A 24,721-nucleotide genomic window follows, 5' to 3' on the forward strand; every position below is an offset into this window, starting at 1 on the left:
TCCTTCATTGATTGTGTCCATCGTCTTAAGGCTTTATTCCATCGGGACCAGCTCATTTGGAGCGCACAACTATAGCTGACTTGTCAATCTGAGTTGTGGATCTTTGCAGCTCTATAGTTTAGGTGGATGGCCATGTCTTGGTAGGTTTGCAGCTGTGCCATACCTTTTCCATTTTCAGATAACTGATTGAAATGGACTAAAATGTTGAAAGCTTTGGGCATTGTTTGGTAACCCAATTCTACTCTATACCTCTCCATAAATTAATCCCGGCCAAGTCTGTTTTTTATACTTAAATGAAGTTACACACAAGTGAACTAATTGTAAATATTTCTGTTTGATTTTAATTAGTATCAGAGTAAAGTGACTGCACTGTGGTTGTAGAATTTACCTAAAATTAATTAAAGCTGGCGGTTGGGTTGTTATATAAGGGGTGTGAAAGATTTTGCAAGACACGTGAAATAGATATGAGTGAGTCGCATATGTCTTTTCAACAAATCCTTAGTAGTAAACTAAAAGGTCCTGTTATGCTGTACTTTTGTGACATGTTTGAATATAAAACTAGAGAGAGAAAAAAAACAAGTTCAGAAGTCAGCTTCTGCTGTTCTCAAAATGCTAAGCTGAACACAAGAAAAACACACACACTTTCACTGGCTCCATCTGTCTGCATGAGAAACACACACACATACACACCCCTATGCACATTCAACTCGAACGCTTACAAAAAGAACAGGTGAATATTTTAACACTACATGCATCCTGCTGTTGGCCCACGTCCTCTCCCTCTCAAAGCCCTGTCCTCTCTGCTTCATCACTCTCCTGCGTTGCTTTGTTGCCAAGCTTTTACCAGCGAGGGTCAAGGAAAGAGAGCAGGGAAAGTTAAAGAAAAAGATTAGTGTTGCAAAAAGACTAGCTCTATTTGGACTGGGGAAAAAAAGCTCATGTGCCCTTTTTGCTGTACCACAGGCTGCCACAGCCTACATTGTCCACACTGCTTGTTTGTAGGTATTGCAGTCAGAGGAGACAGACGCCCCACACGCACCCTTTTGAAAAATGTCACTTCCCTGGGGTTTGGGCTCCTGTTGTACCTGTCTCACTCCCTGTGTAGTGAGCTCCCCCCCAAACTCTCCCTTCACTCATTCTTAATTCATCCATCTCTCTCTTATGGAGAGATGGATGAATGGATCAGTTGCTTCCTGATGTGCTGGTCCAACCTAACATCACCCTCAAGCTTTCTCTTGTAGACACCTCCAAGGGATCCATCAAAGACAACGACTGAGCATGCATCTCTCCTTCTCTTTCTCTCTTTCAATCTCTCTGCTTTTTTTCCCTCCTGAGAATGGCTGATTACTGTTCGCTCCATGGGCTAAGTGGGGCAGATAGAAGGCTCAGCTGGAAAGAGACAGAGAGAGAAAGAGAGACAGAGAGAGAGAAAAAAGAGTGATAGAGAGAGGAAAGCAGACCAAGCAGAGGAGAGCGTCTCCTCTCCTTTCCTCACACTCACGTGCGCTGACAACACTGACAAAGATGCAAAGCGCGCTCACTGCCAAGCCTGAACGCTGCTCACCACTCTGCATGTCATCCTTTAGTAACGCTGCAAAACACTACAATCTATAGAGACAGAAAATATCAAATAAATAGATACAGTAAGATGTGCGAGGCATGCTCCTACATAGGGTTATGCACGAAAGCTCACTGACATACAGGAGTTGCAAGAGGAACATGCTGAGACAAACTGACAACAGGAATAACAGATCTGATCCTCAGTCATCTGCAGCAGAATACAGCGGGCAAGGACGCCAAGGTGAAAGGAACCCCACTGCCTCCATCTCCGGCCCTTACCTGATGGTGTACACTAAAGAAAATGTAAACCATAGATATGTACTTTGTTGCAAAATGATTCAAGTTTACAGAATGTGGGGTTAAACTCAGACTTGGCCATTGTTCTTATCTTCGTACTGGAAAATCTGAACTCAGTGGTGGTTCTTGTACAAATGACAAGCCCCTCTTTCTGCCACCCACCAGCTAAAATGCAAGCAACTATCTGAGATTCTGCATGCGGAGTAGGTGGTAAATTCAATGCAGCCTTGCAGAAAGCACATAATATTGTCTCCCTGTCCTGCTGCACTTCACGTGCATAAAAGGTATAGAAAACTCGTAATTGGCAACTTGTACTTAACTCGATTTGTGTGCTTTAGATGAAAGTAACCCTGAGCTCTTCTGCAACACACAATCAAGGTGAGTCTGACATGAAACAAATATCTCCTGGCCACAATTGGGTATGGTGGAGAAGAAATGATTCTATGGGCTTGCTTCATTTCAAAAGACGCAGGGAACCCAGTCTCTGAAAGATAACAAGATCACATTCAGATACTGGGAGTTTCACAATAGAAAAACTTGTGGCCTTTTGCAAACAACAGGTTGCCAATGGGTTTTTTCAGAGGAAAACAGTCCAAAACATATTATCAAATCAAAGAAGAAATGCTGGAGACAAAGTTAGCCATGATCTGTCCACAAACTTAATTTTTACAGAAAACATCTGGGGTGAGCTGAAGAGAAGGAAGCAAGAGAGAGGAAATAGGTTTGTGGATGACCTAGAGTGATTGTGCAAGGAGGAAAGGTAAAATATCCTCCTCTCTCTCTAAACATCATATGATAAACTAAGATGTGTTCTTTTGCCTACTTAGAGGAAGCTATAAAAGTAGTATGGGTGCCAATAATTATCGCATTGGAAGTATTGTTGAAGACTAGTTTTTGGTGTATATTTTACACTAGCTGAGGTTAAAGGTTGAATATTTCTAAAGTTTTGGTTCTACTCTGTTGTGGAAGAGCCCCATGCTGCTGCTAAAATTATAAATTTATTGATAAAGCTTGTTACACATCTTTGCCAGAAGCAGCACAAAAAAATGTTACTTGTCTATATAAGTTTGATTATCATCTAAAGATCTGCCACTTAGTGTTTTTTGGCATAGCGGAGTCCTGACTCTAATTCCGGAAACCACTGCTGAACAATACACAACTCATGGTGCAGGCATGGATTACAGAGAATTAGAACAATTTGAGAGGTGCAGTAGTGAACAAGCACATAAAATCGCTAACTCCTTTCTAAAGCTTGTCCCCTCACACAAAACAACTGACAGGATTTTGGTTTCCCTCAGTGGGGGTCTTGTCCCACAGAGACCAATCAGGGTCCCCACTGAGGGGAGACCAGCAGTAAAAGAGAGCATAGAAACATGGTTTTATCTCATTAGATGATGCTCTGGTGCCAGGAAAGATGGGGTTGTGTGTGTGTATTGATGTGAACATGTGTCTCAGCAACATCAGAGAACCCGGCCCCCCTCCCCCCCAAGATCCCGTGAGAGTTCCCAGATCCCGTGATGTAATTAATGTAGAGGCAGCAATACCGCGGACAGTGGTGACTGGAGGTGTCTCATCACCCTGCGCTCATGTCTCAAACTGACAGTGACTACTCGTTTGGCAAAGACACGCACACACAGATGCTGGCATGCACATAAACACGCACGCGCGCACGCGTAAAGGCCTACAGCTATTTGTTATGTAATGATTCAGTGCTCGTGATCCAGTTTCTCATTTAAATAATCCACATATTTCCTCTTCGTGGTGCAGTCCTTGATCGATACACAGCCGAGAAAAGGAAACCTCTGTTAATTAAACGCCTCTCAATTCGGCGTGCACGTGCATGCACGCACGCTCCTGGTTGCATAGTTTAAAGCGGATGTCGCACACACACAAATTGCCCCACGCAAAAAACACATTCTCTTTAGAGAACTCAAGAAAGCAGGCGGTTTAAAGTTTAAATACCTGCATTTGGGCCTGTTGATAAACACCTGATCCCCGCTGAAACAGGCGCGACACACGCAAACAACCATATTGTTTACTTACTCGGATTGCCTTGACAGGGTCAGGGATCGACAAAGAGTTGTTGGGGTCATCGGAACCAAGGATTTGCAACTGGGGCAACTTCCACCGTTTTCCGACTCACTCTCAATGGGGGAAATCGTAGAGGGGTCCGCTGGGACCAACTGCATGTCCCCCGGGTCCATAGGTTGGGCAGGCGGGGGCTGGACGCCAGGAGACACCTCAACCTGCGCTGGTGTTGCCGCATGTTCTGGCAGAGACCCCGTCGTAGTCTTGAGCTGGGGATCCTGCGGGTAGTGGTGATGGTGAAGGCAACTGGCGTCCGGGAGAGCATGATGGGGATGATGGTGAAGGTAAGGGAGCTGCTGTTGCACCCTGACGTCCCGCAGGTGCCTGTTCTCGCCGATGAGCTCGTCCACCCGCCTGTCCAGCTCCTCTATCCGTGCGCGCTGGGTCTGGATGAGACTCTGCTGGTTCTGCACGATCGTGGTGAGCTCCCGGAGGTACAGAATCGCCTGCACCGGGTTTTCTAGCAAGCTGGAGCTCATAATATCCGAGATAAGTGGAAGGAAGAGAGAGACAAAAAAAAGCTGGACTGACAGATGGAGGGACACAGGAGATGGAGATATTCTTGTGTGCGGATGAGAAGGTGTGAATGCCCTTCCGCTCTTCTCTTGGTTCTACTCGGTTGTAGATGTAGCTGTACCGACCGAGCCAGTCTCCTCTTCTCCGGTCGTTTCCCTCCCTCCCTCACTCCGACTCACTCCTACTGCACTGAGTGGTGCTGATGAGAGGAGCCAGATCCAGATGTGACAGGCGGTAGGGGTGGCGCTTGGAGGCGGATGCGTCATTACGCACGAAGACATGACAGCAATCCAGAGCAAGGACGCACCCTGTAGGTGCAAGAAGTTCCTGCTGACAAGTTAAAAAATATAATATAATATAATATAATATAATATAATATAATATAATATAATATAATATATTTTTTCCATTGTAACAACAGAAACGTTACCTATATCTTTCGTTTTAAAAAATGGACAAATGAGTACTCTATTCTATTAATTACTGACTATATCGTAACAATCTAATCAAATAAATTAGTTATCCATATGTTTATTGTTTGTATTGTGACAAAAATCACATAAGATAGTTGTTTTGTTTGTTTGTTTTTAATGGCAATTATAGTAAATACATTGAGCTATGAAAAAATGGTAGTGCTTAAACTGATCTGGGCCAATTGGGTCAATCCAAAACAGTTATTACCCAGAGTTTTTTTTTTACTACCAGAGTTAAAAAAAAAAAAAATCATCTTAAGGATGTGTGGGCTATATCCATGTACTCTGTCTTCCTGCACAATCTAAAAATATGTATGATAGGTCATTTAGTCACTCTGCTGTCCTGTGATGGACTGGTGAGTGTCCAAGATACTCCATCTCTAAATGGCAGTTTGCGTGATATTAAGGTTGATTTGGTTTTTACTTACAAAAAGGGAAAATACAAACACAGAAATTAACTCCGCAGTCTTGTCAAACAGTGCGGTCATACTAGCTTTAGCTGTAATGCTTGCTTTATGAGCAAGAAATCACAGTATTTTGGTCTTCAAATGAAATATAAAAATTAATTAGCTTATATTCAAATATTAAGATTTTTTGTTATTCATCAAACTAAATATGTGACACACTTATTTTTACCTTTTAGTTGAAGAGAATTTTTTTTAAAAGTGTTGTTGAAAAAGATGCAAAGCAAGATGAAATCTCAAAAATTAATTTAACATAACATAGCCAAGTAAGCTAAAGAACGGCTCGACTAAACTAAAAGTCTAAAGTAACCAAAGAGGCGCCTCAAAAAATAAAATCCGAGTTACCGTGAAGGCAGCACCACAGTTTGACGTGGTCATGTGATTCAATGTTGCGGAAGTCCAGATATTACGTCTCGTAAAATCAAGTAGCTGCGCAAAAATAACCGAAAGCTCAAGCTAATTATCAAATATATATTTTGTCGCCGTCATCACAACCCATGGTCAGGTAAGAATGTTATTTTCAGTTCAGCGTTAACCCCAACAAACCGTATGGTGCTGCTCTTTAGCAAGTCCAGGAATATCTTTAATCTATTTTTGTGTTATTTACAAAAAAACAGACACTGTGAGTTTATTTTCTACAAGACATAGTTGGCAAAATCATCTTGGGCGACTGAAGTAGTAAATTACAAGATAAATCTGTAATATAACGGCATCAAATCGGCTGCAGATCTACATGGTAGGGGATATCATGTGAGAGTCAGCAGAGTCCAGACAAATCGATGAAATGATACCAAAAAGGAGAAAGTCCAGTAATGTTTCTGAGGGAACGTACCGACTCATAATTAATGCTCGTTTCATTGTTACGTTGAGATTTTATTTATTCTTATAGACCTTAGACCGCTCAATGCTGTTTTTGTGGTCTAAGTACAACAAATTACAATAAATGAATTCAGGAGGTTCAGATTATTCGTTCAAATGTTTTTAGTGTAGACAACATAAACACGACACACAATACTTTGCACACGTTTTTATTCACGTTATAACTGATAAATTATTAGCCAACACCAATCAATACTTCACAAAACTTTTATGGAACAGCACAATTTTTGCAATTTCTTCTTTGCAAAATGAAGCACAGTCAGATTACATGGAGAGAATTTATGAGAATAATCCTATAACAGATTCTCAGTTGAATATATGTGGTATACGTACAGCTGTTCTTACATATAGATATGCTGTAATCCAAACTATACAACGTTAATGTTTTGTGTATTTAATGTCTTGAATTGTGTCCGTAAAAAACAAACCAGCAAAGCTAAGTAAGGAAAACAATTCAAATGTAATTTATCTTACAAATTAAGATAAAGAAACAAAATCTTAAAACCAAAAATGAGATAATGCAGTTATTAGTTTACTGAAAACTTACATGAAATGGATGATTGTAGATATTTAAAACAAGACTTAAAGAAAGAACTTAAACAGAGAACTTTCGATAGATTGTCTGATGAAAAATATTTATGTTTTTTGCTCTCCGGAAGTTTGCAGTGCCCTAAAAAATATTAAAGAAATCTAGTCATAATGCACTAAAAAGGTGCGATCATGTCTACTTCAAATCTTCTGTCTCAATATTTCAGGTTGCCGTCATCATCCTAATTTGAAGGATCAGTGTATGCAATTTCATATAAATCAATGCTTGGATGCAATGTTTTACTGTCAGTAATATTTCAGTTACCCTTCTACATCCCAATTCTATATTTGGCCAGTTGCCCTTAATGTCCACACCCGGCCTTAAATCTTACTGGTTGAGATGATGGATCTCAGGGAGAGTGGAGGAAACATTGTGATGATTAAAAAAAAAGAAAGAGACTAGTAAGGAAAAACGTGTGTAAATCCCAGTTGATATAATCAGCAAGTATGCAGCAATAAAACTGCAAGGTCATGTTTTGCTAACATTGTGCTCAGGTTTATCAAATGGACACATATGGTCAACAAATAAATGAATGAATTTCCATAAAACTGTCTAACACTTACATATTTCTGTGAGGGTGAGACTATATCATTTTAGGTTCAGTTTTGTTTTCGACATATATTCCTCAAGCTGACTCTGTCTGCACCAGGAAATCTCTTAATATATACACAGAAACATAATCCAAATTTGACATTGTCTCCCAGCAAATTTGGTACAAACAGGAAATGGAATAGTATTAGGAAATAGTCAGTATTATAAATACAATATTGGTATATAACCACATAGATAACACAAATTGTTGACATTTTCTTTTCACCAGTCACATTTCAGTTTTAACAAACCTGCTTTAAAAAATTAGTGTAATATTCTACGTAAATAAAATTTTCAGCAATAAATGGAATCGCTACTGTGCAACTCCATCTCATTAATTACTCTGGAAATGTGCTTATTTAACCCCCAAATTTTGCACACACCTAACATTAATCTTATTTCTACTGGTTTAATTAATATCTATCTTGTTATCGCCGTTCCTCTTAACAATTGTGTCTAGTTTAATAGCTCTTGAAGTGAGAGACAAAAACAATAGCAGTGCTTGGTTTCATTTTCCTATGAAAATAACAACCTTGCTGTGTGCTGCTGTTTTTTTAGGATGACACAGAGGCACTGCCTGGAGGGCCAGGTATACTCGGTGCCTCTCGTTCAGCCTGAGCTGAGGCGAGAGGAGGCTGTTCTTCAGATTGCAGATGCACTGCTGTACTTAGAGGTTATTTCTACAGACATCTTCAGAAGGTAAGCACACACACATACACACACGCACACACACACTACAAATATAAATATAGTTACAGTTTCTAAAGCACATGTCTTCAGCATCACAGTTTTCCACATTTGAATTCAGAACAGACACCTGGTTCAGATTCAGTGTTATAAATGGTTGAATTTTTAATTTTTATTTTATTTCTTTATTTTTTTAGTTTTTGTTAGACCACTTAATAGGCAAATTTTCACAGTGAGGGTAAAAAAAAAATTTCTATTAGAAGATAAGCAGTGAAAGTATTTTAGGTATAAAGCAGCTCTTGGAAAAGTCTCATCAAGGCATTGAATGGACTGATGTTGAACATTACTGCATCTGCTAAAAGTAAACTGCTATGGATCAAGATGTCATTTTCTCTAGATTGCACAGTTATTAAGCAGCATATGTTTTACACCAGATGGTCCTGTTTGGCACACTGCAACCATCGGGTTCTCCTGTAATTATATCAAAACACACATTCATAGCTGGAATAGTCAGAAAATTGTAGCATCAGTCATAATATGGCCTGTTTGTAGTTAGAAGTGTGGGGACTTTCTTAAATTTTTGTTTTGATTTTATTGCATTTCTGCTACCAGTGTTCTTACACTGTCTTTAAAATTATAGAATAGTATTGAATTTTCTTTTGGCTATTTTTGGGCATTTTTGGGCATATATTTGGGCATGTTCTTCAGTGTTCCGTCTTTTCAAATTTGAAATCATCTTTTGTAAAAATGAAAAGCCCGATGAATGTAAATTCAGTGATGTCGCTTAGATGTGCCTCCACATCACACTATAAGGTTAAAGGTGAAACTAAAATACCAAGTACCAGTAATGGTCATGCTAAACTCCGCAAACTGTGACAAAAAAACCTGTGGAAAAATTCTGCTACCCTCACTGCTCCGGCGAAGGTCATCTCAACTAGCCGAACCTTTCATAATATTCTAAACACATTTTTCCTGATGCATGAATGTGATTATTGTCATGTTTGTGTTGATGTTGCTTCCAGGGTCTCTGAAAGTGTAGAGAAGAACCGGCGCCAGCTGCAGAGTGTCTCTGACCGGATCAGACTAGCTCAGGCCCGTGTTGACAAGATTAAGGGCAGTAAAAAGGCCACCAAGGTAACAAAGACAAAATTGCAAGTTTTATACTTAGATTCTCGTTGAAGCATCACATAAAATCCTATAAATCTTTGTGCAAAGGTTTTCTCCAGTGCCAAGTACCCTGCCCCAGATCGTCTCCAGGACTACTCCTCCATCTTTACCGGAGCCACAGATCCTTCCTCTCAAACCCGGCCTCGCCGCAAGATACAGAATAAACTTCGGCCTTTTGATGAGAAGGCCTGGCAGGTGAAAAAAAAACACAAAAAAATGTTCAATACTGTGCTTATTTTTTTGTGAAATCCACTTATTTTGAAATAATTGATGGTAACCTAGAAAGAAAAGTAGCATTGCTGCAGCCATAATGAGCTTTTTTTTATCGTCAGCCCAGATCTTTTCAAATCAAAGAGAAATGAGCCAAGTGACAGCAGAAAGTGTGCAGAAAGCCCATAAATACAAAACAAACACAGATTTGATCCATAGTTTTAAGGCTTTTTAGCACTGTGTGTGCTACTATCTCTACTCTTCTGATGCTTTTGGGGAAACACCATCTATTTCCCTCAGCTCATTTATGCAGCTTCCCACATCCACTGTCACTGTGGCAACCAGAGAGATGTAGCTTTTTACTGAGGTGGGGAAAGAAATGCTCTATAAACTGAGCAATGATGAGAAGAATGAAGCTGCCCATACAACAAGCTCACAGCTGGTTCAGAACATCTGGAAATCTAACAGCATCTGGGTCCAAGCAGTATTCTAGTATCTGTTGAGAGACTCAAGAGTCTCAGGACCCTTCTGCAAATTTTGTACTGATGTTTGAGTAAAAAGAACAATAACATGATCCACTTACTGATCATTAAGAGATAGATTTCCAGATTATTTTGTGTCTTGGCGGCTGCTTGATGTTGTTTTATAGTGCTGTATATGACACCTGTTAAATAAATGTATGGTTACTCTGTTCTAAAATTGTTTGTATAGGAGTACAGCTTTGATAAGCCTCTTCTCCTAACCCCCGTCTGTCTCATTTTAACTCCCCTCCAGGCATGAATTTAACCAATCCGATGTTCGATGAAAATAAAACATTCTTTATATATTTTCCTTGAGAATACCCTTTGTATCCCTTTAAATTACTCAGTAGGAACACCACTTCTTTGCCTGAAACAAATGTGTAGAAAACACTCTACTCAACAAACAACCAAACATAAAATAAGTGCATTTTTTTGCACTTGTTAATATCTATAAATGGTTACCATATTACCTCCCCCCCCCTCTTCTCTCTACACAGTTCTTGTGTCTTGCTTATTCAAAATTCAAAATGTTCTCTATTCATTTTTTGAGGTCTTTAGATTTAACCTTCTGCATATATCCCAAATTTATCTGACTTTATCCTGGTATCATTCCCTTAAACTCTGATGCAAATTTTGATCTCGCTACATACGTTTTTAAATACATGTATCATTTCTGTCTTTTATGAGTAGTCTCTCCTCAGCAGGTTTAGAAAAAATAAAAAATAAAAACTCTGAAATTTCTGCTATTTGACATCCCCATCTAAATCCAGATTCCAGGTCTCATTCTTTCCTTGTCAGAACCTTTGATGCAGGTTATTTTGCAACCCACGTCGTTAAATTTGTCACATGCTGTACATGGAGTACATCAGAGGCTGTGCGCGCGTTGACAGGGAAAATCGACTGTAAATGCATGAGAGTTTGTGTGTCTGTGTGCACTCTGCTCAGTAGAAGCTCGTGAATAATTTATAGCGAGCCCCTCCGTTTTTCCTGCACCATCTCAACAACCTTTACAAAAATCCTGCATATTTTCTGCTGTGTGTGCTTGCTCTTGCAAGAGTGTAGATTTTTGTTTGTGTGAAGGATACGTGTGTATTTGTCAGACTGAAAAAAAAAACTAGCAGTTGTTTCTGGTGCAGAAATGAATTATTTAACATCCTCCAAAAGAAGTGCCCCTTATAATTCTCGTTGATTGAGGGTGTGTGCGTCCTTTAGCAGAGGGATTGTTGTGGCATTTGTCATTCTGGTTGCTCAAGATTTACACATTCCTCCCCACACACACACACTTTGTATTGATCTCTCCCCTTCAGGAGAAGTTAACGTATTTCCCAGTGTGTGTGAGCAATAAGAAGAAGACTGAGGACGAGACGGAAGAGGGATTGGGCAGTCTTCCGCGAAACATCTCATCCGTCAGCTCTCTGTTGCTCTTCAACACCACAGAGAACTTGTGAGTGAACGGAGACGGACTGGAATGCTTCCTGCTGCAACAGCTGCATGGATTTAAAGTTTTTGCCTCTGCATCTTTTAACTTGTCTCTTGTTTTTCACAGATATAAAAAGTACGTGTTCCTTGACCCTCTGGCTGGAGCCGTGACAAAAACACACCAAACTCTGGAGACGGAAAAGGAGGAGAAACCATTTGATGCCCCGCTGTCAATTACAACAAGAGAGCAGCTGGAGAGACAGGTATGTGAAGATCAATAGTGGCTCGGCATATTACGACCACAAACCTATCATGTGAACTTCACATGACAGGCCAAAATGAAACTAGTGCATAAAAAGTGGGCTGTGTATGTGTTCATCCCTTTTTATTTTGATACCTAAAATAAAATCTAGTGAGATTAGATATATGTAAAAAGTCACTTATTTAATAAATAGAGCCCAGCTATTTGTATTGTAATCTGTTCTGTAAAGATCTAAGAAGGAGAAACCTGCTAGAGACTGTAAAATACCTGAATATTCGTCCAGAAGGACAACAACACTAAATGTGCAACCAGGGCAGCAGCAGAAGGGGATCAAGGCATATTTATGTGTTGGAAGGCCTCAGTTACAATTCAGACCCATTTAGAATCTGAGGCAAAACTTGAATATTTCTTTTTCAAATATTTACAGATGGTGCCCATGTAGTCTGAAAAAGCTGAAGTTATTTTGCCAAAACTTTCACTCCATTAATGAAAATATAGTTGCATTTGCAGCTAAAGGAGGTTGAAGAAAGTTTCCATTCAGTGGGGATAACTACAAATGCATGCCACACTTTTAAGATTCAAGAACGCCACGTATCCAATTCTTTGTATACACTACTGTGGATGGATCTTTGCAAAAATCCTAATTGTATGCATTGAGGTTTGTGATTGTAATGTGGCAAAATGTGAAAAAATGTATAGAACTTTGCTTCTGCAATTTCCAACATAGCCAGTATTAGGTTGATTTTTTTTTTAATGTGCAGGATTGCTTAATCTCTCAGTGATTATTTTTTTCCCCTCTATAACAGACAGCTGAAAGTTATTTTTACGTGCCAGACCTGGGTCAGGTGCCTGAGATAGATGTGCCGTCCTACTTGCCTGACCTTCCAGGTATTGCAGACGATCTGTCATACAGCGCAGATCTTGGACCTGGATTTGCCCCATCAGGACCCACTCTCAACATCCCAGAGCTGCCCTCCTTCTCTGGGGAGAGTGTTTCACCAGGTGACATACCTGCCCTTTGAACACTTGCTTGACTGTGTATTAAATTTGTTTATTTATTTGCATCTTTATTCTTTTTCGCCTGCCTCAACTTTGGGCCATTTTTTTGTTTTTTATTGAAAAGCTAATTTTACGTTTTTTTTGTTTCAGGCCCTGAGCTCCAAAATAATCTCCCACCGCCCCCACCTCCTCCCCCACCCCCTCCCTCTGAACCAGTCCTCCCTCCCACTGCTCCTGTAGGAGCTCCTCCTCCTCCGCCTCCTCCACCTCCTCCTACCACAGAGATCCCCGTGGAAGCTACTCCAACGCCAAGCTCAGGTTGGTTACATCCGAGCTCTACGCTTTGACTAAAAACAGTATTAAAGTGCTGAAACCCTCCACTTCTACTGCAGTAGAACTTTCTTTGTTCCCTAGCTCTAACCTAACTGATATTAATGAGTGAAGTTTAACAGGCTGTCCTCACTGTATGCTCTGACTATAGGCCCTGTGTCTGGCGCGCCGAATGAGGTGGTGCAGCCATCAGATGGGCGTGCCAGTCTGCTGGAGTCCATCCGCAACGCCGGGGGCATCGGCAAAGCCAAGTTACGTAATGTTAGTGAACGCAAGATGGAGAAGAAGAAACAAAAAGAGCAAGAGCAAGGTGAGGGACTGAGATGACTTCAGGATCCGGCCTAGAGATAGGATGCACCTGTACTGCCACAGTTCAAAGTGACAACTGAGCCCAAAGTTCTTCAGTCCTGGCAGTTTTAGATTTTATATTTCATTCAACTAAAAAGTTAGATTTTTGTTTTACCCAAAAGAGACAGGATTTAAGTATCTACTTGTCTTTTTTTTGTTATTCAGCTGTTGGAGCAGCATCTAGTGGTGGAGACTTTATGTCTGATCTCTTCAATAAACTTGCCATGCGCCGGAAAGGTGAGAATGTGAAATGCTCTTTGTTTTATGTACCAAGGACTATCCCATTGAGATAGAGTATTTCTTCTGCCCAAGAGTCTTGATAAAGATAATAAAGAATCTACTAGGACTAAGACCAAAAATATGTTATGTATCAAAATATTTTCAGCAGTTATCCGTGTGGAGTCATGACCAGATGCCTTTTTAAACATGACTCTCCAGATGATTTCTGTTTTATAGTAATAGTAAGGCTAACTGTTAATGGACATATTAGTCATTTTGCTGTGAAGTACCAATTTTAACTGCAAAAGAACTTCAATCTATGCTGAAGTCCATTGTTATTTGTACAAATTATGGAAAGGTACAAACAATAATGTATCACAATAATACAATTAGCAAAAAAGTTATCTCCCAAGATTAATAGAAGTAGGGGGAAAAAAAGTTGGTTCCATTATTTATCCTTGTGGAACACCACTCTCCACGTGATCTGACGAACTGGATTCTCCTACTTAGTTTGAAAACCAAATAAATAGATCCTGTATTTTACTAAGTTTGTCTGATAACTCAATGAGAAATTTACAAAAATCAAAAAACAGCAATGTTACTTGTAACAGCTCTGAAGTTACATTCTTAAAACCTCACTGTCTGGCTTAAAATATTTTGAAAATAGTTTCACTTGTTCATTTGAGATTCAAATATTTTAGTTGTAATTGACATTGAAATAGATTTTGCATTAGGTATACCAATGATGACAGGTTGGATGTTCTTTTTCTCCAGGAATATCAGGGAAAGGCCCAGCAGGTGGAGAGTCGGCTGAAACTCCCGCTGGTACCGGAGGCGCATTCGCAAGGATGTCGGACGTCATCCCACCCCCACCCGCCCCACATTCAGCAGCGGATGATGAGGACTGGGAAGCATAACTTGATGGACAGTGATCGCAACGGAACATCCTTTTTTATTGAAGAACTGGCATTTCATTTACATAGCGCAAAAGACGTAAATATCCAAAAAGAAAAAAAGAAATGGTAGCTGGCTAAATAATTTCACAAGACATTTGCAGCTATAATGAAATAAATATAACAGATTGAAATAACTTGGCATTTTTGATAAATTCCAAATATCTAGAAAAGCCTATGAAAAAAACATTTAGCGACTAGGCTTTGAATTACATAACACTGTCCTTAAAATATTTACATTTTTCTATAAGAAGTCATCATTTCTGTGTCAGCCTAGTAGCAGTTAACAGAAAATAGCTTTCAATCGCTAACATGTTGACTAAAACCTGAGAACATTTTGGTGATCAATGGAGAACATGCCATGTTTAAATGTAAAATAAAGAGAACATGAAAACAAAAAACATGATGTCGCTGGTAGTGATGTTGTAACTCCTTAAAGATAAGACCTTTAATTATGAACATTTCTCAGTCTTATTTAAACATCACATTTTCTGCAGCTTCATTCTTATTGAAGTCGTAAAGAAGCTCTGTGGGAGACAAACTACTCCTGTTTCTGCCTTTTCTCCAGAAAGAACTAGGAAAACAGAAAAAAAAACCAAACAGATATTATGAACTTGTCTTTGTTCAGTCAAGATGCAACAAACTTTTCAGGGCGCTTCTGTGCTTCATCCTCACCTTCCGCAACGCAGCAAAAGCAGGGCCAAAGCTGGAGTATGTGTTGGTGCGATTCTTGATCCACGCGGGGAGTTTAGAGAGCGTAGCGGGCCGAGCGTATCGCCTGTCACAAAGGACAATGGAGGAATAGTCGCCTCTGTGTCGGATGGCTCTGCCTTTGGAGAGAACAAACATGTTAATGCCTCTTGATGAACAAATATTGTTTTTAATTTACCTTCTCTAATCAGTACCTATAGACTGGTTAACAGCCTTCATGCAGAGGTTTTCTACCAATGCTTGTCCAGGGTTTTTCCCATGGCTGTGAGGCTGCAACATAGAAGTAAAATCATTCATCTCTCTTGCAACATTTTACCTTAAATATAACAATTTTGGAATGAAAGAAGAATCTGACCAGGTGTTTGTCAAGATACGACATCTTTTCCTGCAGCTCTGGAGATTTGATGTTGGGGTACGGCATGCCAACCATCACCACACACCTGTAATCATATGCACAAACACGCATAATTAACTTTTAATATTCAAGGCAGCGTACAGGAGCTTGTTAACTATGGGGTTTGTGATTAACACACCTGCCCAGGTCATCAGAGAAATTAATGCCCTCACTCATCTTTCCACCAACTACAGAGAACAATATCGCTCCTGTGACTCCTCCGCTGCTGTCCACGGCACTCCTCTGAAATGAAAATAGTTGTGAAGTCTCGCCACAATGACCGCATCACTGACAATCCGATATCTGCCAGGTGAGAAGTTTATGTTACCTGGATACAGCGGGAAAACTCGTTTAGCACCTGCTCTACCTGGTTGGCCTTCTTTGGCTCCTGGAAGATCTGAAAAGCGGTTTTGAGATGGGAGAGATTTAGGTCTTTAATAAAGCTTTTTCTTGCATTCTTCCTTACTATTAAAATATGCTGCTGGTTTATACCTTTTTCTTATTCCCCAACCGGGTAAGCGCACCGCTGGCCTCCCAGTGAGAAACGATTCTCCTGGAATATTCGTAGGAGGGGAAGAAACACACGACCCCGCCCGGAACGACGTTGCAGATGTTGGAGAGAATGCGTCCCATTTCGTCCATCTGTTAAAAGAAGACTCTACTGTTAATCCTTAATAAAACATACACAATTCTATTTATTATAATTTATTTGGAAAAATTTACTTTATCGCAAAAGATGGACCAGGTAATTGGCCAGAGATTAAAATCGACCAATTTTCCCTTGAGAATAAATACTGAAATAAAAGAAAAGTTTTTTTCCCCTCTCTAATCAAATTCCTTAACACAAAGAGCTTCACCATTTCTCATCTATTAATTCATTAGCCAACACCTTTCTTCAGTTTTCTGAGTTCAATAAAAAGGTTAAGGATGTGCGCGTTGATGCATGAATGGGGAACATGTAATTTCTTCTTTTTCTGATGGATTCAAAACCTCTACTTTCATCCATGAACCTGCAGCACTGTTTTATCTTGTGTGTTAACCTTTAGAATAAATAAAAACAATTGTTAAAAGTTAAAAGTTGTTAACTCATTGAAATGTGTCCATTTGTACCATTTGAGGAGAGTCTCTGTTTTGAAAGGTAAAATCCAGCTCCTGACCAGATGGACCGGCACATAAGACAAGAGGAAGAATGTTTTCCGGAGGAATCACATGGCCTGCAGATTTCACAAGAAGTAAAATAAAAGAATTAAAAAGATACAAATTAACCATTGAAGAACACAGGATATTTTCAGGATTTACAGTGGTGTGACAGCTAACTGTTGCTAAAAGACAATTCTTGTCTGTCATGAAAAAAATTTCTTTATTGCAATCTAAACCTCTTTTAATGTACAATTTAAACCAATTTCACCTGGGTTACTCTCAATCCCACCTCTTCTTATGGTCTTAGTTATAAACCAGGACTGTTCCACTTGGATAAACTAGTCTGACTTGAGCTTAAAGTGAATTAGAAACAGCTTACTATGGACTGTTCCCAACCAATAACTCAGCTACAAGTGGAGCAGCTGAAATATGTTGATGTCTCATTCCACAATGATAGGGTATCAAGAGGATGGTGCTCTGGTCTGTCAGAGTTTTAAAAAAAAACTGTTCCAAATACTATCTCCACTATAGCAGAGAGGTGGGTCATGATCAAGAGAACCAGATCTCTGATGCAAGGGACTGAAATGAACTTCTTCCATAGCATGGCTGGTCTCACCCTTAGAGCCCTACCTGCCTACAAGATCTGTTTCAGGGTAGATTTCTACCAGCTTTTGTCTAATTTGCTCCCGGTTCCTGTAATGGAAACGCTGGACAAAGAAAAACTACCGCCAAAAACTATCTCTAGCTCTGTTCCTGCACCTTTAGAGCTAGAGAAACTTGATCATCTGGGAGAAGATCGGATGTGGATAAGCTGCTGCTTATCCACAACTAAAGTAGGGCTGCCATCATCTGGTCACTTAATAATCTAATAATAATTTTTAGTCTAATGTAACTTAAGTAATAAAATTATTTTTGATTTGTAAATACATAAATAATATTAGGGGCTTATATTTATTTAAGTGTAAACCTGGCAGCTTTTTGTTTCTCGGGAAAATACATCTATTTTAATTAGATAGCTGTTATGAACAAAAATATGCATAAACAGAACCATTAACATAAAGAGCGTTATAAACAAAAGCCCAATAAGCTGTAGTGATGTGAGAGAAAAAGAGCCACTCACCACAGGAAAACTCTGTGATACGCTCCTCCTTCACTCCGGCAGAGAACAGTAGCTCCTGTTTGAAGTCTGAAACCTATAAATGTATACGTTTCTTTAATCTTAATATCTCTACGCAACCCCTTTTTTTTGTCCAACTATCTCAGAATCAACTCACAGGCTGCATTGTTCCCCCAGCAATGATGACTGCTCTGCACTCCTTCAACACCTGGGCGAAATGGACCGCTGGATTCAAAAGAAGGAACTTGACGCTGCTCTCGGACAAAGTGCCTGGGTAACAAATGGACAGTGTCACACCAGGGCAGTTGAGCCTTTGTGTTTGATTTACATCTGTGACATAAATCAAACACATCTCCAAGGTATTAAAAAACAGATACCTTGTTTCTGTAACACCACTCTGCCATCAGTGTTACTGTTGGTGAGAGCCAGGAAGAAACCCTCCACCTGCATCATAGGAGATGCGGACAGCACTTTGTCTGCTTCAGAAGCCCCCTGCTGGTCTGCCGAAGGAACTGCTCACAGGAGAGTGGACAGCGTATAATAAAAAAATAAGCAAAACTTACAGCTATATTTCTTAAATGTCCATAAAACGACTACAAAGAGGAAGCATCTGGAGGCTAACCTGGTGCGGCACTGGGGTTGCTGTTTAAGGCCTGAAGGTAGCGATTTAAGCCTCCTGTGCGACGGTTCTCCTTATTGGAGCTGCTGTGGGTGTGCAGCGTTACACCAGAGCCAGCGTACTTCTCCACAAATCCACCCAGCTGCCAACAGTGGTTGAAAAGGTTTAAAAACTTAAGCAAGATAGTATAATGTTTTATGTGCATCATATTAATCAAGTGAACAAAAGAAATGCTTACCTTCCTGCTGATCATGCTCTTTTCAAAGTACCTTTGTAACTAAGGTAGGAAGATCAGTAACATAAATGTGAATTATTTTGGTAAAACTGAACATCTTGGGCTAAAAAATTAACTTCAACTACCTTAAACAAGTTGATGTTGTCAATCTGAGCTTTGAAGAGGAAATTGTTAATAGTATACATATCAGTCCCTGACGGGAAAAAAAGAAAATTTTTTTTCTTGTGAACAACTTTTCAAGGTTCGCCAATAACTACGTTACACACGTTTGTCCCTGACTGACCTGCTTGTGTAGTCTGACTCTGTGGATTCTGTCCAACTTTACCTGGAACCGAAAAACAGAAAAATAGTGAGAAATTCCAAGATTATTATTAAGAAGTCCAAAAGTTTTGTTTGGAAGTTGGAGGCACTCACCTCCCAGCACACGGATGAGTCCCTCTATCACAAACAGAATCTGTTTGATGTACATCAAGTTCTTCGCCTTCAGTCTGTTCCTGGTGTTTGAAACGGGTACATATTACATAAGAACAGTGCGAGATAAAACTGAATGTATGATTTGATTCTGTCTCAGCACTCACTTGTAGCGGTCGGCGTACTGTGTGAGCTGGGACTGGGCGCGGCAAAGCTGCAGAAAATTCAGACGTTAGGAACATTGAAACTGAGACCGAACATAATTGAGACTCAGAAAGAGTTTACCTGCGCTCCGCTGAGCTCTGTGCTGTGTATACAGGAGAGAGTGTCACTAAGGTTGTGCGCTTCATCTATGATCACCACCTGTTTTTAAAATATGAAGTTAGGCATCCCGGTTGCAGAGCCCTCCAGACTTATTTAAACTTTAAAATAAATGATTTGTTTATTATAGTAGCAGAACCTCACACTGAAAATTTCCACTTTGATTTCAGAAAAGTGAGTCAGAGGAGGAAAAACAGAAAAAGTTCTAACAGTTCTTACAAAATGTAAATGGACACATTTATTTTATTCTTTATTTCATCATTTACTTCTTCAAATTATCAGAGTGTTCAGATACTTTTAATTAGTAATACATGACATTGTTTAGGGTATAATTATGAGGGACTCCTCAAAATGGGAAATACAATGTAAAATGATTTTTTATTAATAAAGATGCATGCCGATTTTCATACATCAGGAAATGGCTTTAATTAGACCATATCTACACTCTGAGAAATTAAACAGTTTAACTGAACTGCTTTTGTTGAGGTGGGTTGAAAAATTATTTAAAAAAAAAACAAGAAACACAAAATTTCCCTCTAAGTAAAGAGGATCTGTTCATGCCAACTGGTTGCGTAGGAGAGGTGCCAGAAAAAAAAAACGTTTTTGTTTTACCATTATACACTTAACATGTGTGGAGTTTGCTAAACAGAAAGAGTGTAAAATGGTGAGTAAATCCCAACATGAATTAAGATAGAATGATGTGTTTTGTGCAAGGGACTTTTAAAATAAGAGATTTCCAGTAAAATTCTGTTGGGATCAATCAATAAACTGAGTATGGGTCACCATTAGGTCTTCCAGCTGGATAAGGACCTAAAAACATTCCCCTTGTAGTCAAATTAAAGTATGAAGTATTTTTGAGTTTAATTTTGCTGCTGCAATAGAAGATTTATTTATTTCTAGGTACTATCTTTAAAACTGTCTTTAAATATCAAATGAAATCAGAAGCTAAATAGGCAAGTACTTTTTTTCCATACATCTCTGAATCAGATTAGCACAGTTTAATAGCTTTGTGACTTTTTAACAGCATTGCAAGCATTTCAAATGTAATTTAAAATGCTTTTTAGACTAAATTGGGTATAAATTATTAAAATGTGCTTCAGAAATAATGTATAAACATACCTGTCCCTTTAGCTGGACACCTGCTGCCCTTCTTGTAGCCTCATGAAGAACCATCTGATAGGGCAAAACGACCAGCTACAAAAAAATAAAAGCAAAAGATGCTGCAAGCAGGTCTATTAAATCCACCTCTACCTTTAGCAGTAGAGAGGGTTAATGGTGTATAAGTGAATAGATTTACCTGTGCAGGTGGGACAGCAAGACGTGTGGAATAATAGGGACATGCTTTTGTTTCCTTGCCCAGCTTCAGCAGCTGCTCTATGTCCTGCACCGTCCCCAGAACTTCATCCCTCATCTGCTGCAGAGCCAGAGCTTTGTTGAAAGGACACACACTCTTCGGCTGACCTCTCTTACGTTTTGCACCTTCTTCGTAGTGCTGCTTCTCTGCAAACAAATAAAAAAATGAGGGAAAAAATAAGCCAACAGAAAATTACCTTACTTTGAGAGTTGAGTAATGTTGTGGCTAAATGGCTCTCACCGTGTTTGTTTTTCTGCATTTCCATGCAGCGGTCATTTATGTGCTGGATGCTGCCCAGCCGCCGGACCTCCTCATTAACACAGAGATTCTGCAAAGAACAGAATGCAGCGGCAAGGAAAACAGGATCAGACTTATTGGCAACCTGTCTATTTTTGTTTTGTGATTATGCTTATTTTGACGACTAATTTCATTTTTCTTTGACTTCAACTTCCTGTGGGCTAGCTTCATTGAGTGCACACGTGATGGCAGCCAGGCCAGACTTTCACCTGGAGGGAACTCCCTAATTATCCATCTTGTTGTGGCAGACTACCAGGTGAAGCCGAGGGATGAAGTGGACTGAAGCTTTTGTTTTTGCTTTTTGTTTGTTCTTTTCTATATTTTCAGTATAAGTTGTAGTCAGTTAAGTGTGTGTTAAATAATTTTCTTCATAATTTGCATCAGGGCAAAACTGTGAGATGAAAGGAAAATGTTTATTTTAAACAAACACAAGCAGCTTCTTGTTAAGTCCCTTTTTCCAATACACCTAAATAAAGTCCACTGCAATAACTCCTTGCATAAATCACCTATTTAATAACTAGAGTCCCCCTCTAGTAATTAAAGTGGGAAAACCAAAGAAGAAAGCTCTAGTTATCCCCTCTAGAGGGAAAAGAGGGGAAAATCGGAAAAGCTGTTCCGATTTTACTGTATCGGAACAGCTACCATAAATCTAGCTGTTCTGTGAACGTCTCAGAGGTTTAGAAGACTATAATAGTGAACAAACAGCACCACAGAGAAAATTGTTGAGAAGTTTAAAGGAGAGTTAGGTTCTAAAATTGAACATTCTGGTCTGTGTGGTGAAAAACTAACCCTCCAGCATAACATTCCTCAAATGTCAGACTATAACAAGCTGCCATATCAGTTACAGTAAAGTAAATAATAAATAAAAAAAAGACTTCCCTACAAAAAGCCAGCCAAAAACCTCTCGAGTCCTAGTTTGTAAAGGATGAAAAACCAAACTATACCAGTTATAATGTTCAATGTTTTTTTTTTTTAATATTATTACTTTTTTGTAAAAGTGTGTATGTGTTTGTGTGCAGGGGTGGGCGTGTGTGTATGTGCACCCCTACCTGCCGAGAACCCAGCGTGACCAGACTTATGTTCGTACTGAAGGGGCTCTTCTGAACCTCATGGACAAACTGGGCCAGCTGGGAGTGAGTGCGACTGCAGTAGTAAATCTGCAAGCAGGGAAGTTCACACTCACATCAGAATCAGGATTAACACACATTATCATCTATTTGAAGATCACGTTTATGCTGACTTCGTCACCTTAGTTACATGCTCTTCAACCAACTCCTCATCGTCCTCATCTTCACCTCCAAAGAATCTGGTAAGCAAAGACACCTTGTTTTAATCGCCTTTTCAGGCTTTTAATGGCATCCGTAAGAGTGCAGTCGATGAAGGCATTCACTCACCTGCTCTTACTCTTGGATTCATCATCACTCTCATACTCTGCAACGATAAGCTCCTCGTCCTCCTGATCTCCTGGCGTCGCAGTTTGTTCCTCCTTACTGAGATGAAGCAGCTTGAATGCCTCATCCTCTTCGCAGCTCTGAGGTGAGGTCACAGTTAAACATTTCCATCTACCTGTATGAAATGTGGAAGGATGGAGTCTGAACATGGGGCTCTCCAAACAGTCTTACCTTTCTTTTACTTGCATACTTTAGATTAATATTATTTCTGATCATCTCCATTCGCTCTTCTCTCTTCTTCCTCTTCAGCTCCTCCTCCTGAAAAAAAGCTTCAATTATATTAAGAAGCATGAAAAATAAATAAATAAAAGCTGCCAACCAAACTTCCTCCACCTTTAACTTTGACACCAGGTCACGTTCAGCCTTCTTCTGGACAAAGTCGGTGATCCAGTCGGGCTCTGCTGACGCAGAGCTGCTGCTGGATGACAGAGCAGCAGAGGTGGAGAGAGACGCTTCTCCTTCCTGCAGCAGAGCAGCGGCCTCCTGTCTCTTCTTCTCCTCATGGTCTACCAACCAGCTCAGGGCTCCACATATGAGACTTAGAGACTTGCCTGTTCCAGTTGGACTCTCAAAGATGCCCACTTTGCCTTGGTCCAGGGCACTGTAGAGCGCTGTCATGAACTGCTCCTGGATGTCGTAGGGCTTATAGGGAAAGGGAAATGAGTCCCTTCCATTTTCCATGCTCCTAAAGTGCCTGCAAGAAAAAAACACAAGAATAAGATAGACCCATAAGCTGACCTGTAAAGGTAAAGATAATTTTATTTATATAGCACACTTTCAGCAATAAGGCAATACAAAGTTCTTTATAGGATTTAAAATTAAATACAAACAAAATAACAAACCAAAGGAAAGAGCAAAAGAAGAAAAAGCTAATAATGTTGATCCAAAGTAAATAAACTAGATACCCTAATTCAGTACTCCTGTGTATGTAAGGTTGTGTTTCAAGTAAGTCATCCTAATTGTTAAGTTAAACACAGTAATGCTATGGCCACAAAAGCAGGTATCAAAGCTTTTGTAGGTGTGGACTGGTGCTACATCCTGTTGGAAAATGAAATCTGTATTTTCAAAAAGCCTCGTCAGTAAAGAAGAAACATTGAGTGCTCTAAAATATTCTGGCAAATGGTTGCTCTGACTTTGGACCTGATAAAACAAAAATATTTAAAAATCATACAATAATATTATCAGTAAATATTGCTGTGAAGGTATCACTTGCAATAAGCACACATTTTTTTCACTCCACTGTTTTTCATCTGTGCTCCCAGTATTTTGGGGTTCTTTAGTATATTTAGTGCTCAAAACTGAGGTTATCACTACTGTGCAGATTTGCTGTCAAGCTCTTTTCCTTCCATTGAATTTTTTCCATTAGCATATTTGTATGAATCCCTCTGAAAATAGTTGACCATTTGTGGCATAACCTTTTTGCTAAAGGTATTAGTGACAAAACATTTCTTTACATTCCTAGCATTCAAAATTTTATGAAAGACTATATTCTGTATTTTTCTTTAGACGTAAGCCATAATCATCAAAGTTAAAGAAATAAAGGCACTAGAAACATATCACCGTGTAAGGAATCAAAGAGACGACTTATTGAAATTCGCCTGTAGATAAAGACATTTCATATCTGGGGCCAAACCAGATATGATGTCTTTCTTTGCATTCATAGTTGCCATAAATTCAAAGACAGACACTATCCTGTCACAAGGAAGAGACTTCCTCCTACCATTAAATGGTCTGTTACGCATCTAACAGTTAATTCGGAGTCTGTGGAAGGGACATTTGTCACTCAAAAATGGCTCACATTAAAAGTACTAGTCGTAAGTAGCTAAAAAAAATACGGTTAACAGTTATTGATATCTGAATCGCTTTATCTTCTCGCATTTATTATATACGTATATACATCGGCAAAGTAGTGAACTCACCACAGACATGAAGCTTTGAAACGTCCTTCGTTCAAATCCCGGGTTTTCAACAACCGCGCCAACAAACAGAAATGGTCACAAACAGTGGCCAATAGGAGGGGGGATAAAAATAGAGGTGCACGTTTTACTACATGAAACAACTTATGTGAGCGGGGCAATTAGAATACAAGCTTTAACTTG

The 24,721-nt window shown here is 39.5% G+C and overlaps 3 protein-coding genes across 4 annotated transcripts in view; 1 reads left to right on the forward strand and 2 right to left on the reverse strand.

Annotated features, from left to right (window-relative positions):
* Positions 1–4,630, reverse strand: part of LOC102223123 (IQ motif and SEC7 domain-containing protein 3-like) — a 41,216-nt gene extending 36,586 nt beyond the window's left edge. For both annotated transcript variants that reach the window (XM_023351560.1, XM_014469850.2), the window contains exon 1: positions 3,901–4,630. In XM_023351560.1, the coding sequence (XP_023207328.1) occupies positions 3,901–4,424 (524 nt within the window). In that variant the 5' untranslated portion in view covers positions 4,425–4,630. The remainder of the gene's footprint in view (positions 1–3,900) is intronic.
* A 1,147-nt stretch (positions 4,631–5,777) lies between these two features.
* On the forward strand, positions 5,778–14,635 carry washc1 (WASH complex subunit 1). Its single transcript, XM_014469851.2, has 11 exons — positions 5,778–5,903; positions 8,016–8,156; positions 9,167–9,278; positions 9,360–9,506; positions 11,350–11,486; positions 11,589–11,724; positions 12,530–12,725; positions 12,873–13,040; positions 13,204–13,362; positions 13,566–13,637; positions 14,394–14,635. The coding sequence occupies exons 1-11, from the start codon at positions 5,896–5,898 to the stop codon at positions 14,534–14,536; spliced, it is 1,419 nt and encodes a 472-aa protein (XP_014325337.1). The 5' UTR covers positions 5,778–5,895; the 3' UTR covers positions 14,537–14,635.
* On the reverse strand, positions 14,552–24,653 carry ddx11 (DEAD/H-box helicase 11). The gene is made up of 27 exons (XM_023351691.1): positions 24,542–24,653; positions 22,956–23,316; positions 22,794–22,880; positions 22,566–22,702; positions 22,420–22,477; positions 22,221–22,328; positions 21,115–21,202; positions 20,818–21,020; positions 20,640–20,714; positions 19,485–19,562; positions 19,367–19,413; positions 19,203–19,282; positions 19,072–19,113; positions 18,914–18,981; positions 18,792–18,830; positions 18,557–18,695; positions 18,312–18,446; positions 18,092–18,204; positions 17,938–18,010; positions 16,788–16,891; positions 16,170–16,319; positions 16,006–16,074; positions 15,817–15,920; positions 15,639–15,723; positions 15,478–15,553; positions 15,248–15,402; positions 14,552–15,146 (listed from the first exon to the last, which is right to left on the reverse strand). Exons 2-27 carry the CDS (start codon positions 23,301–23,303, stop codon positions 15,114–15,116), a joined length of 2,694 nt encoding a protein of 897 aa, XP_023207459.1. The 5' UTR covers positions 23,304–23,316; positions 24,542–24,653; the 3' UTR covers positions 14,552–15,113.
* Between the last annotated feature and the right edge of the window lie 68 nt (positions 24,654–24,721).

The sequence above is a fragment of the Xiphophorus maculatus genome, chromosome 2 (assembly GCF_002775205.1).
Source record: "Xiphophorus maculatus strain JP 163 A chromosome 2, X_maculatus-5.0-male, whole genome shotgun sequence".
NCBI classification, from domain to species: Eukaryota; Metazoa; Chordata; class Actinopteri; order Cyprinodontiformes; family Poeciliidae; genus Xiphophorus; species Xiphophorus maculatus.

Coding starts and splice junctions, on each gene's coding strand:
- washc1 (XM_014469851.2), top strand. Junction 11,487..11,588: donor TTCAACACCACAGAGAACTT/GTGAGTGAACGG, acceptor TGTTTTTCACAG/ATATAAAAAGTACGTGTTCC. Junction 11,725..12,529: donor GAGAGCAGCTGGAGAGACAG/GTATGTGAAGAT, acceptor CCTCTATAACAG/ACAGCTGAAAGTTATTTTTA.
- ddx11 (XM_023351691.1), bottom strand. CDS start 23,303: ATGGAAAATGGAAGGGACTCATTTCCCTTTCCCTATAAGCCCTACGAC. Junction 19,414..19,484: donor CAGAGCTCAGCGGAGCGCAG/GTAAACTCTTTC, acceptor AATTTTCTGCAG/CTTTGCCGCGCCCAGTCCCA. Junction 16,892..17,937: donor TATCACAGAGTTTTCCTGTG/GTGAGTGGCTCT, acceptor TGAAATCTGCAG/GCCATGTGATTCCTCCGGAA.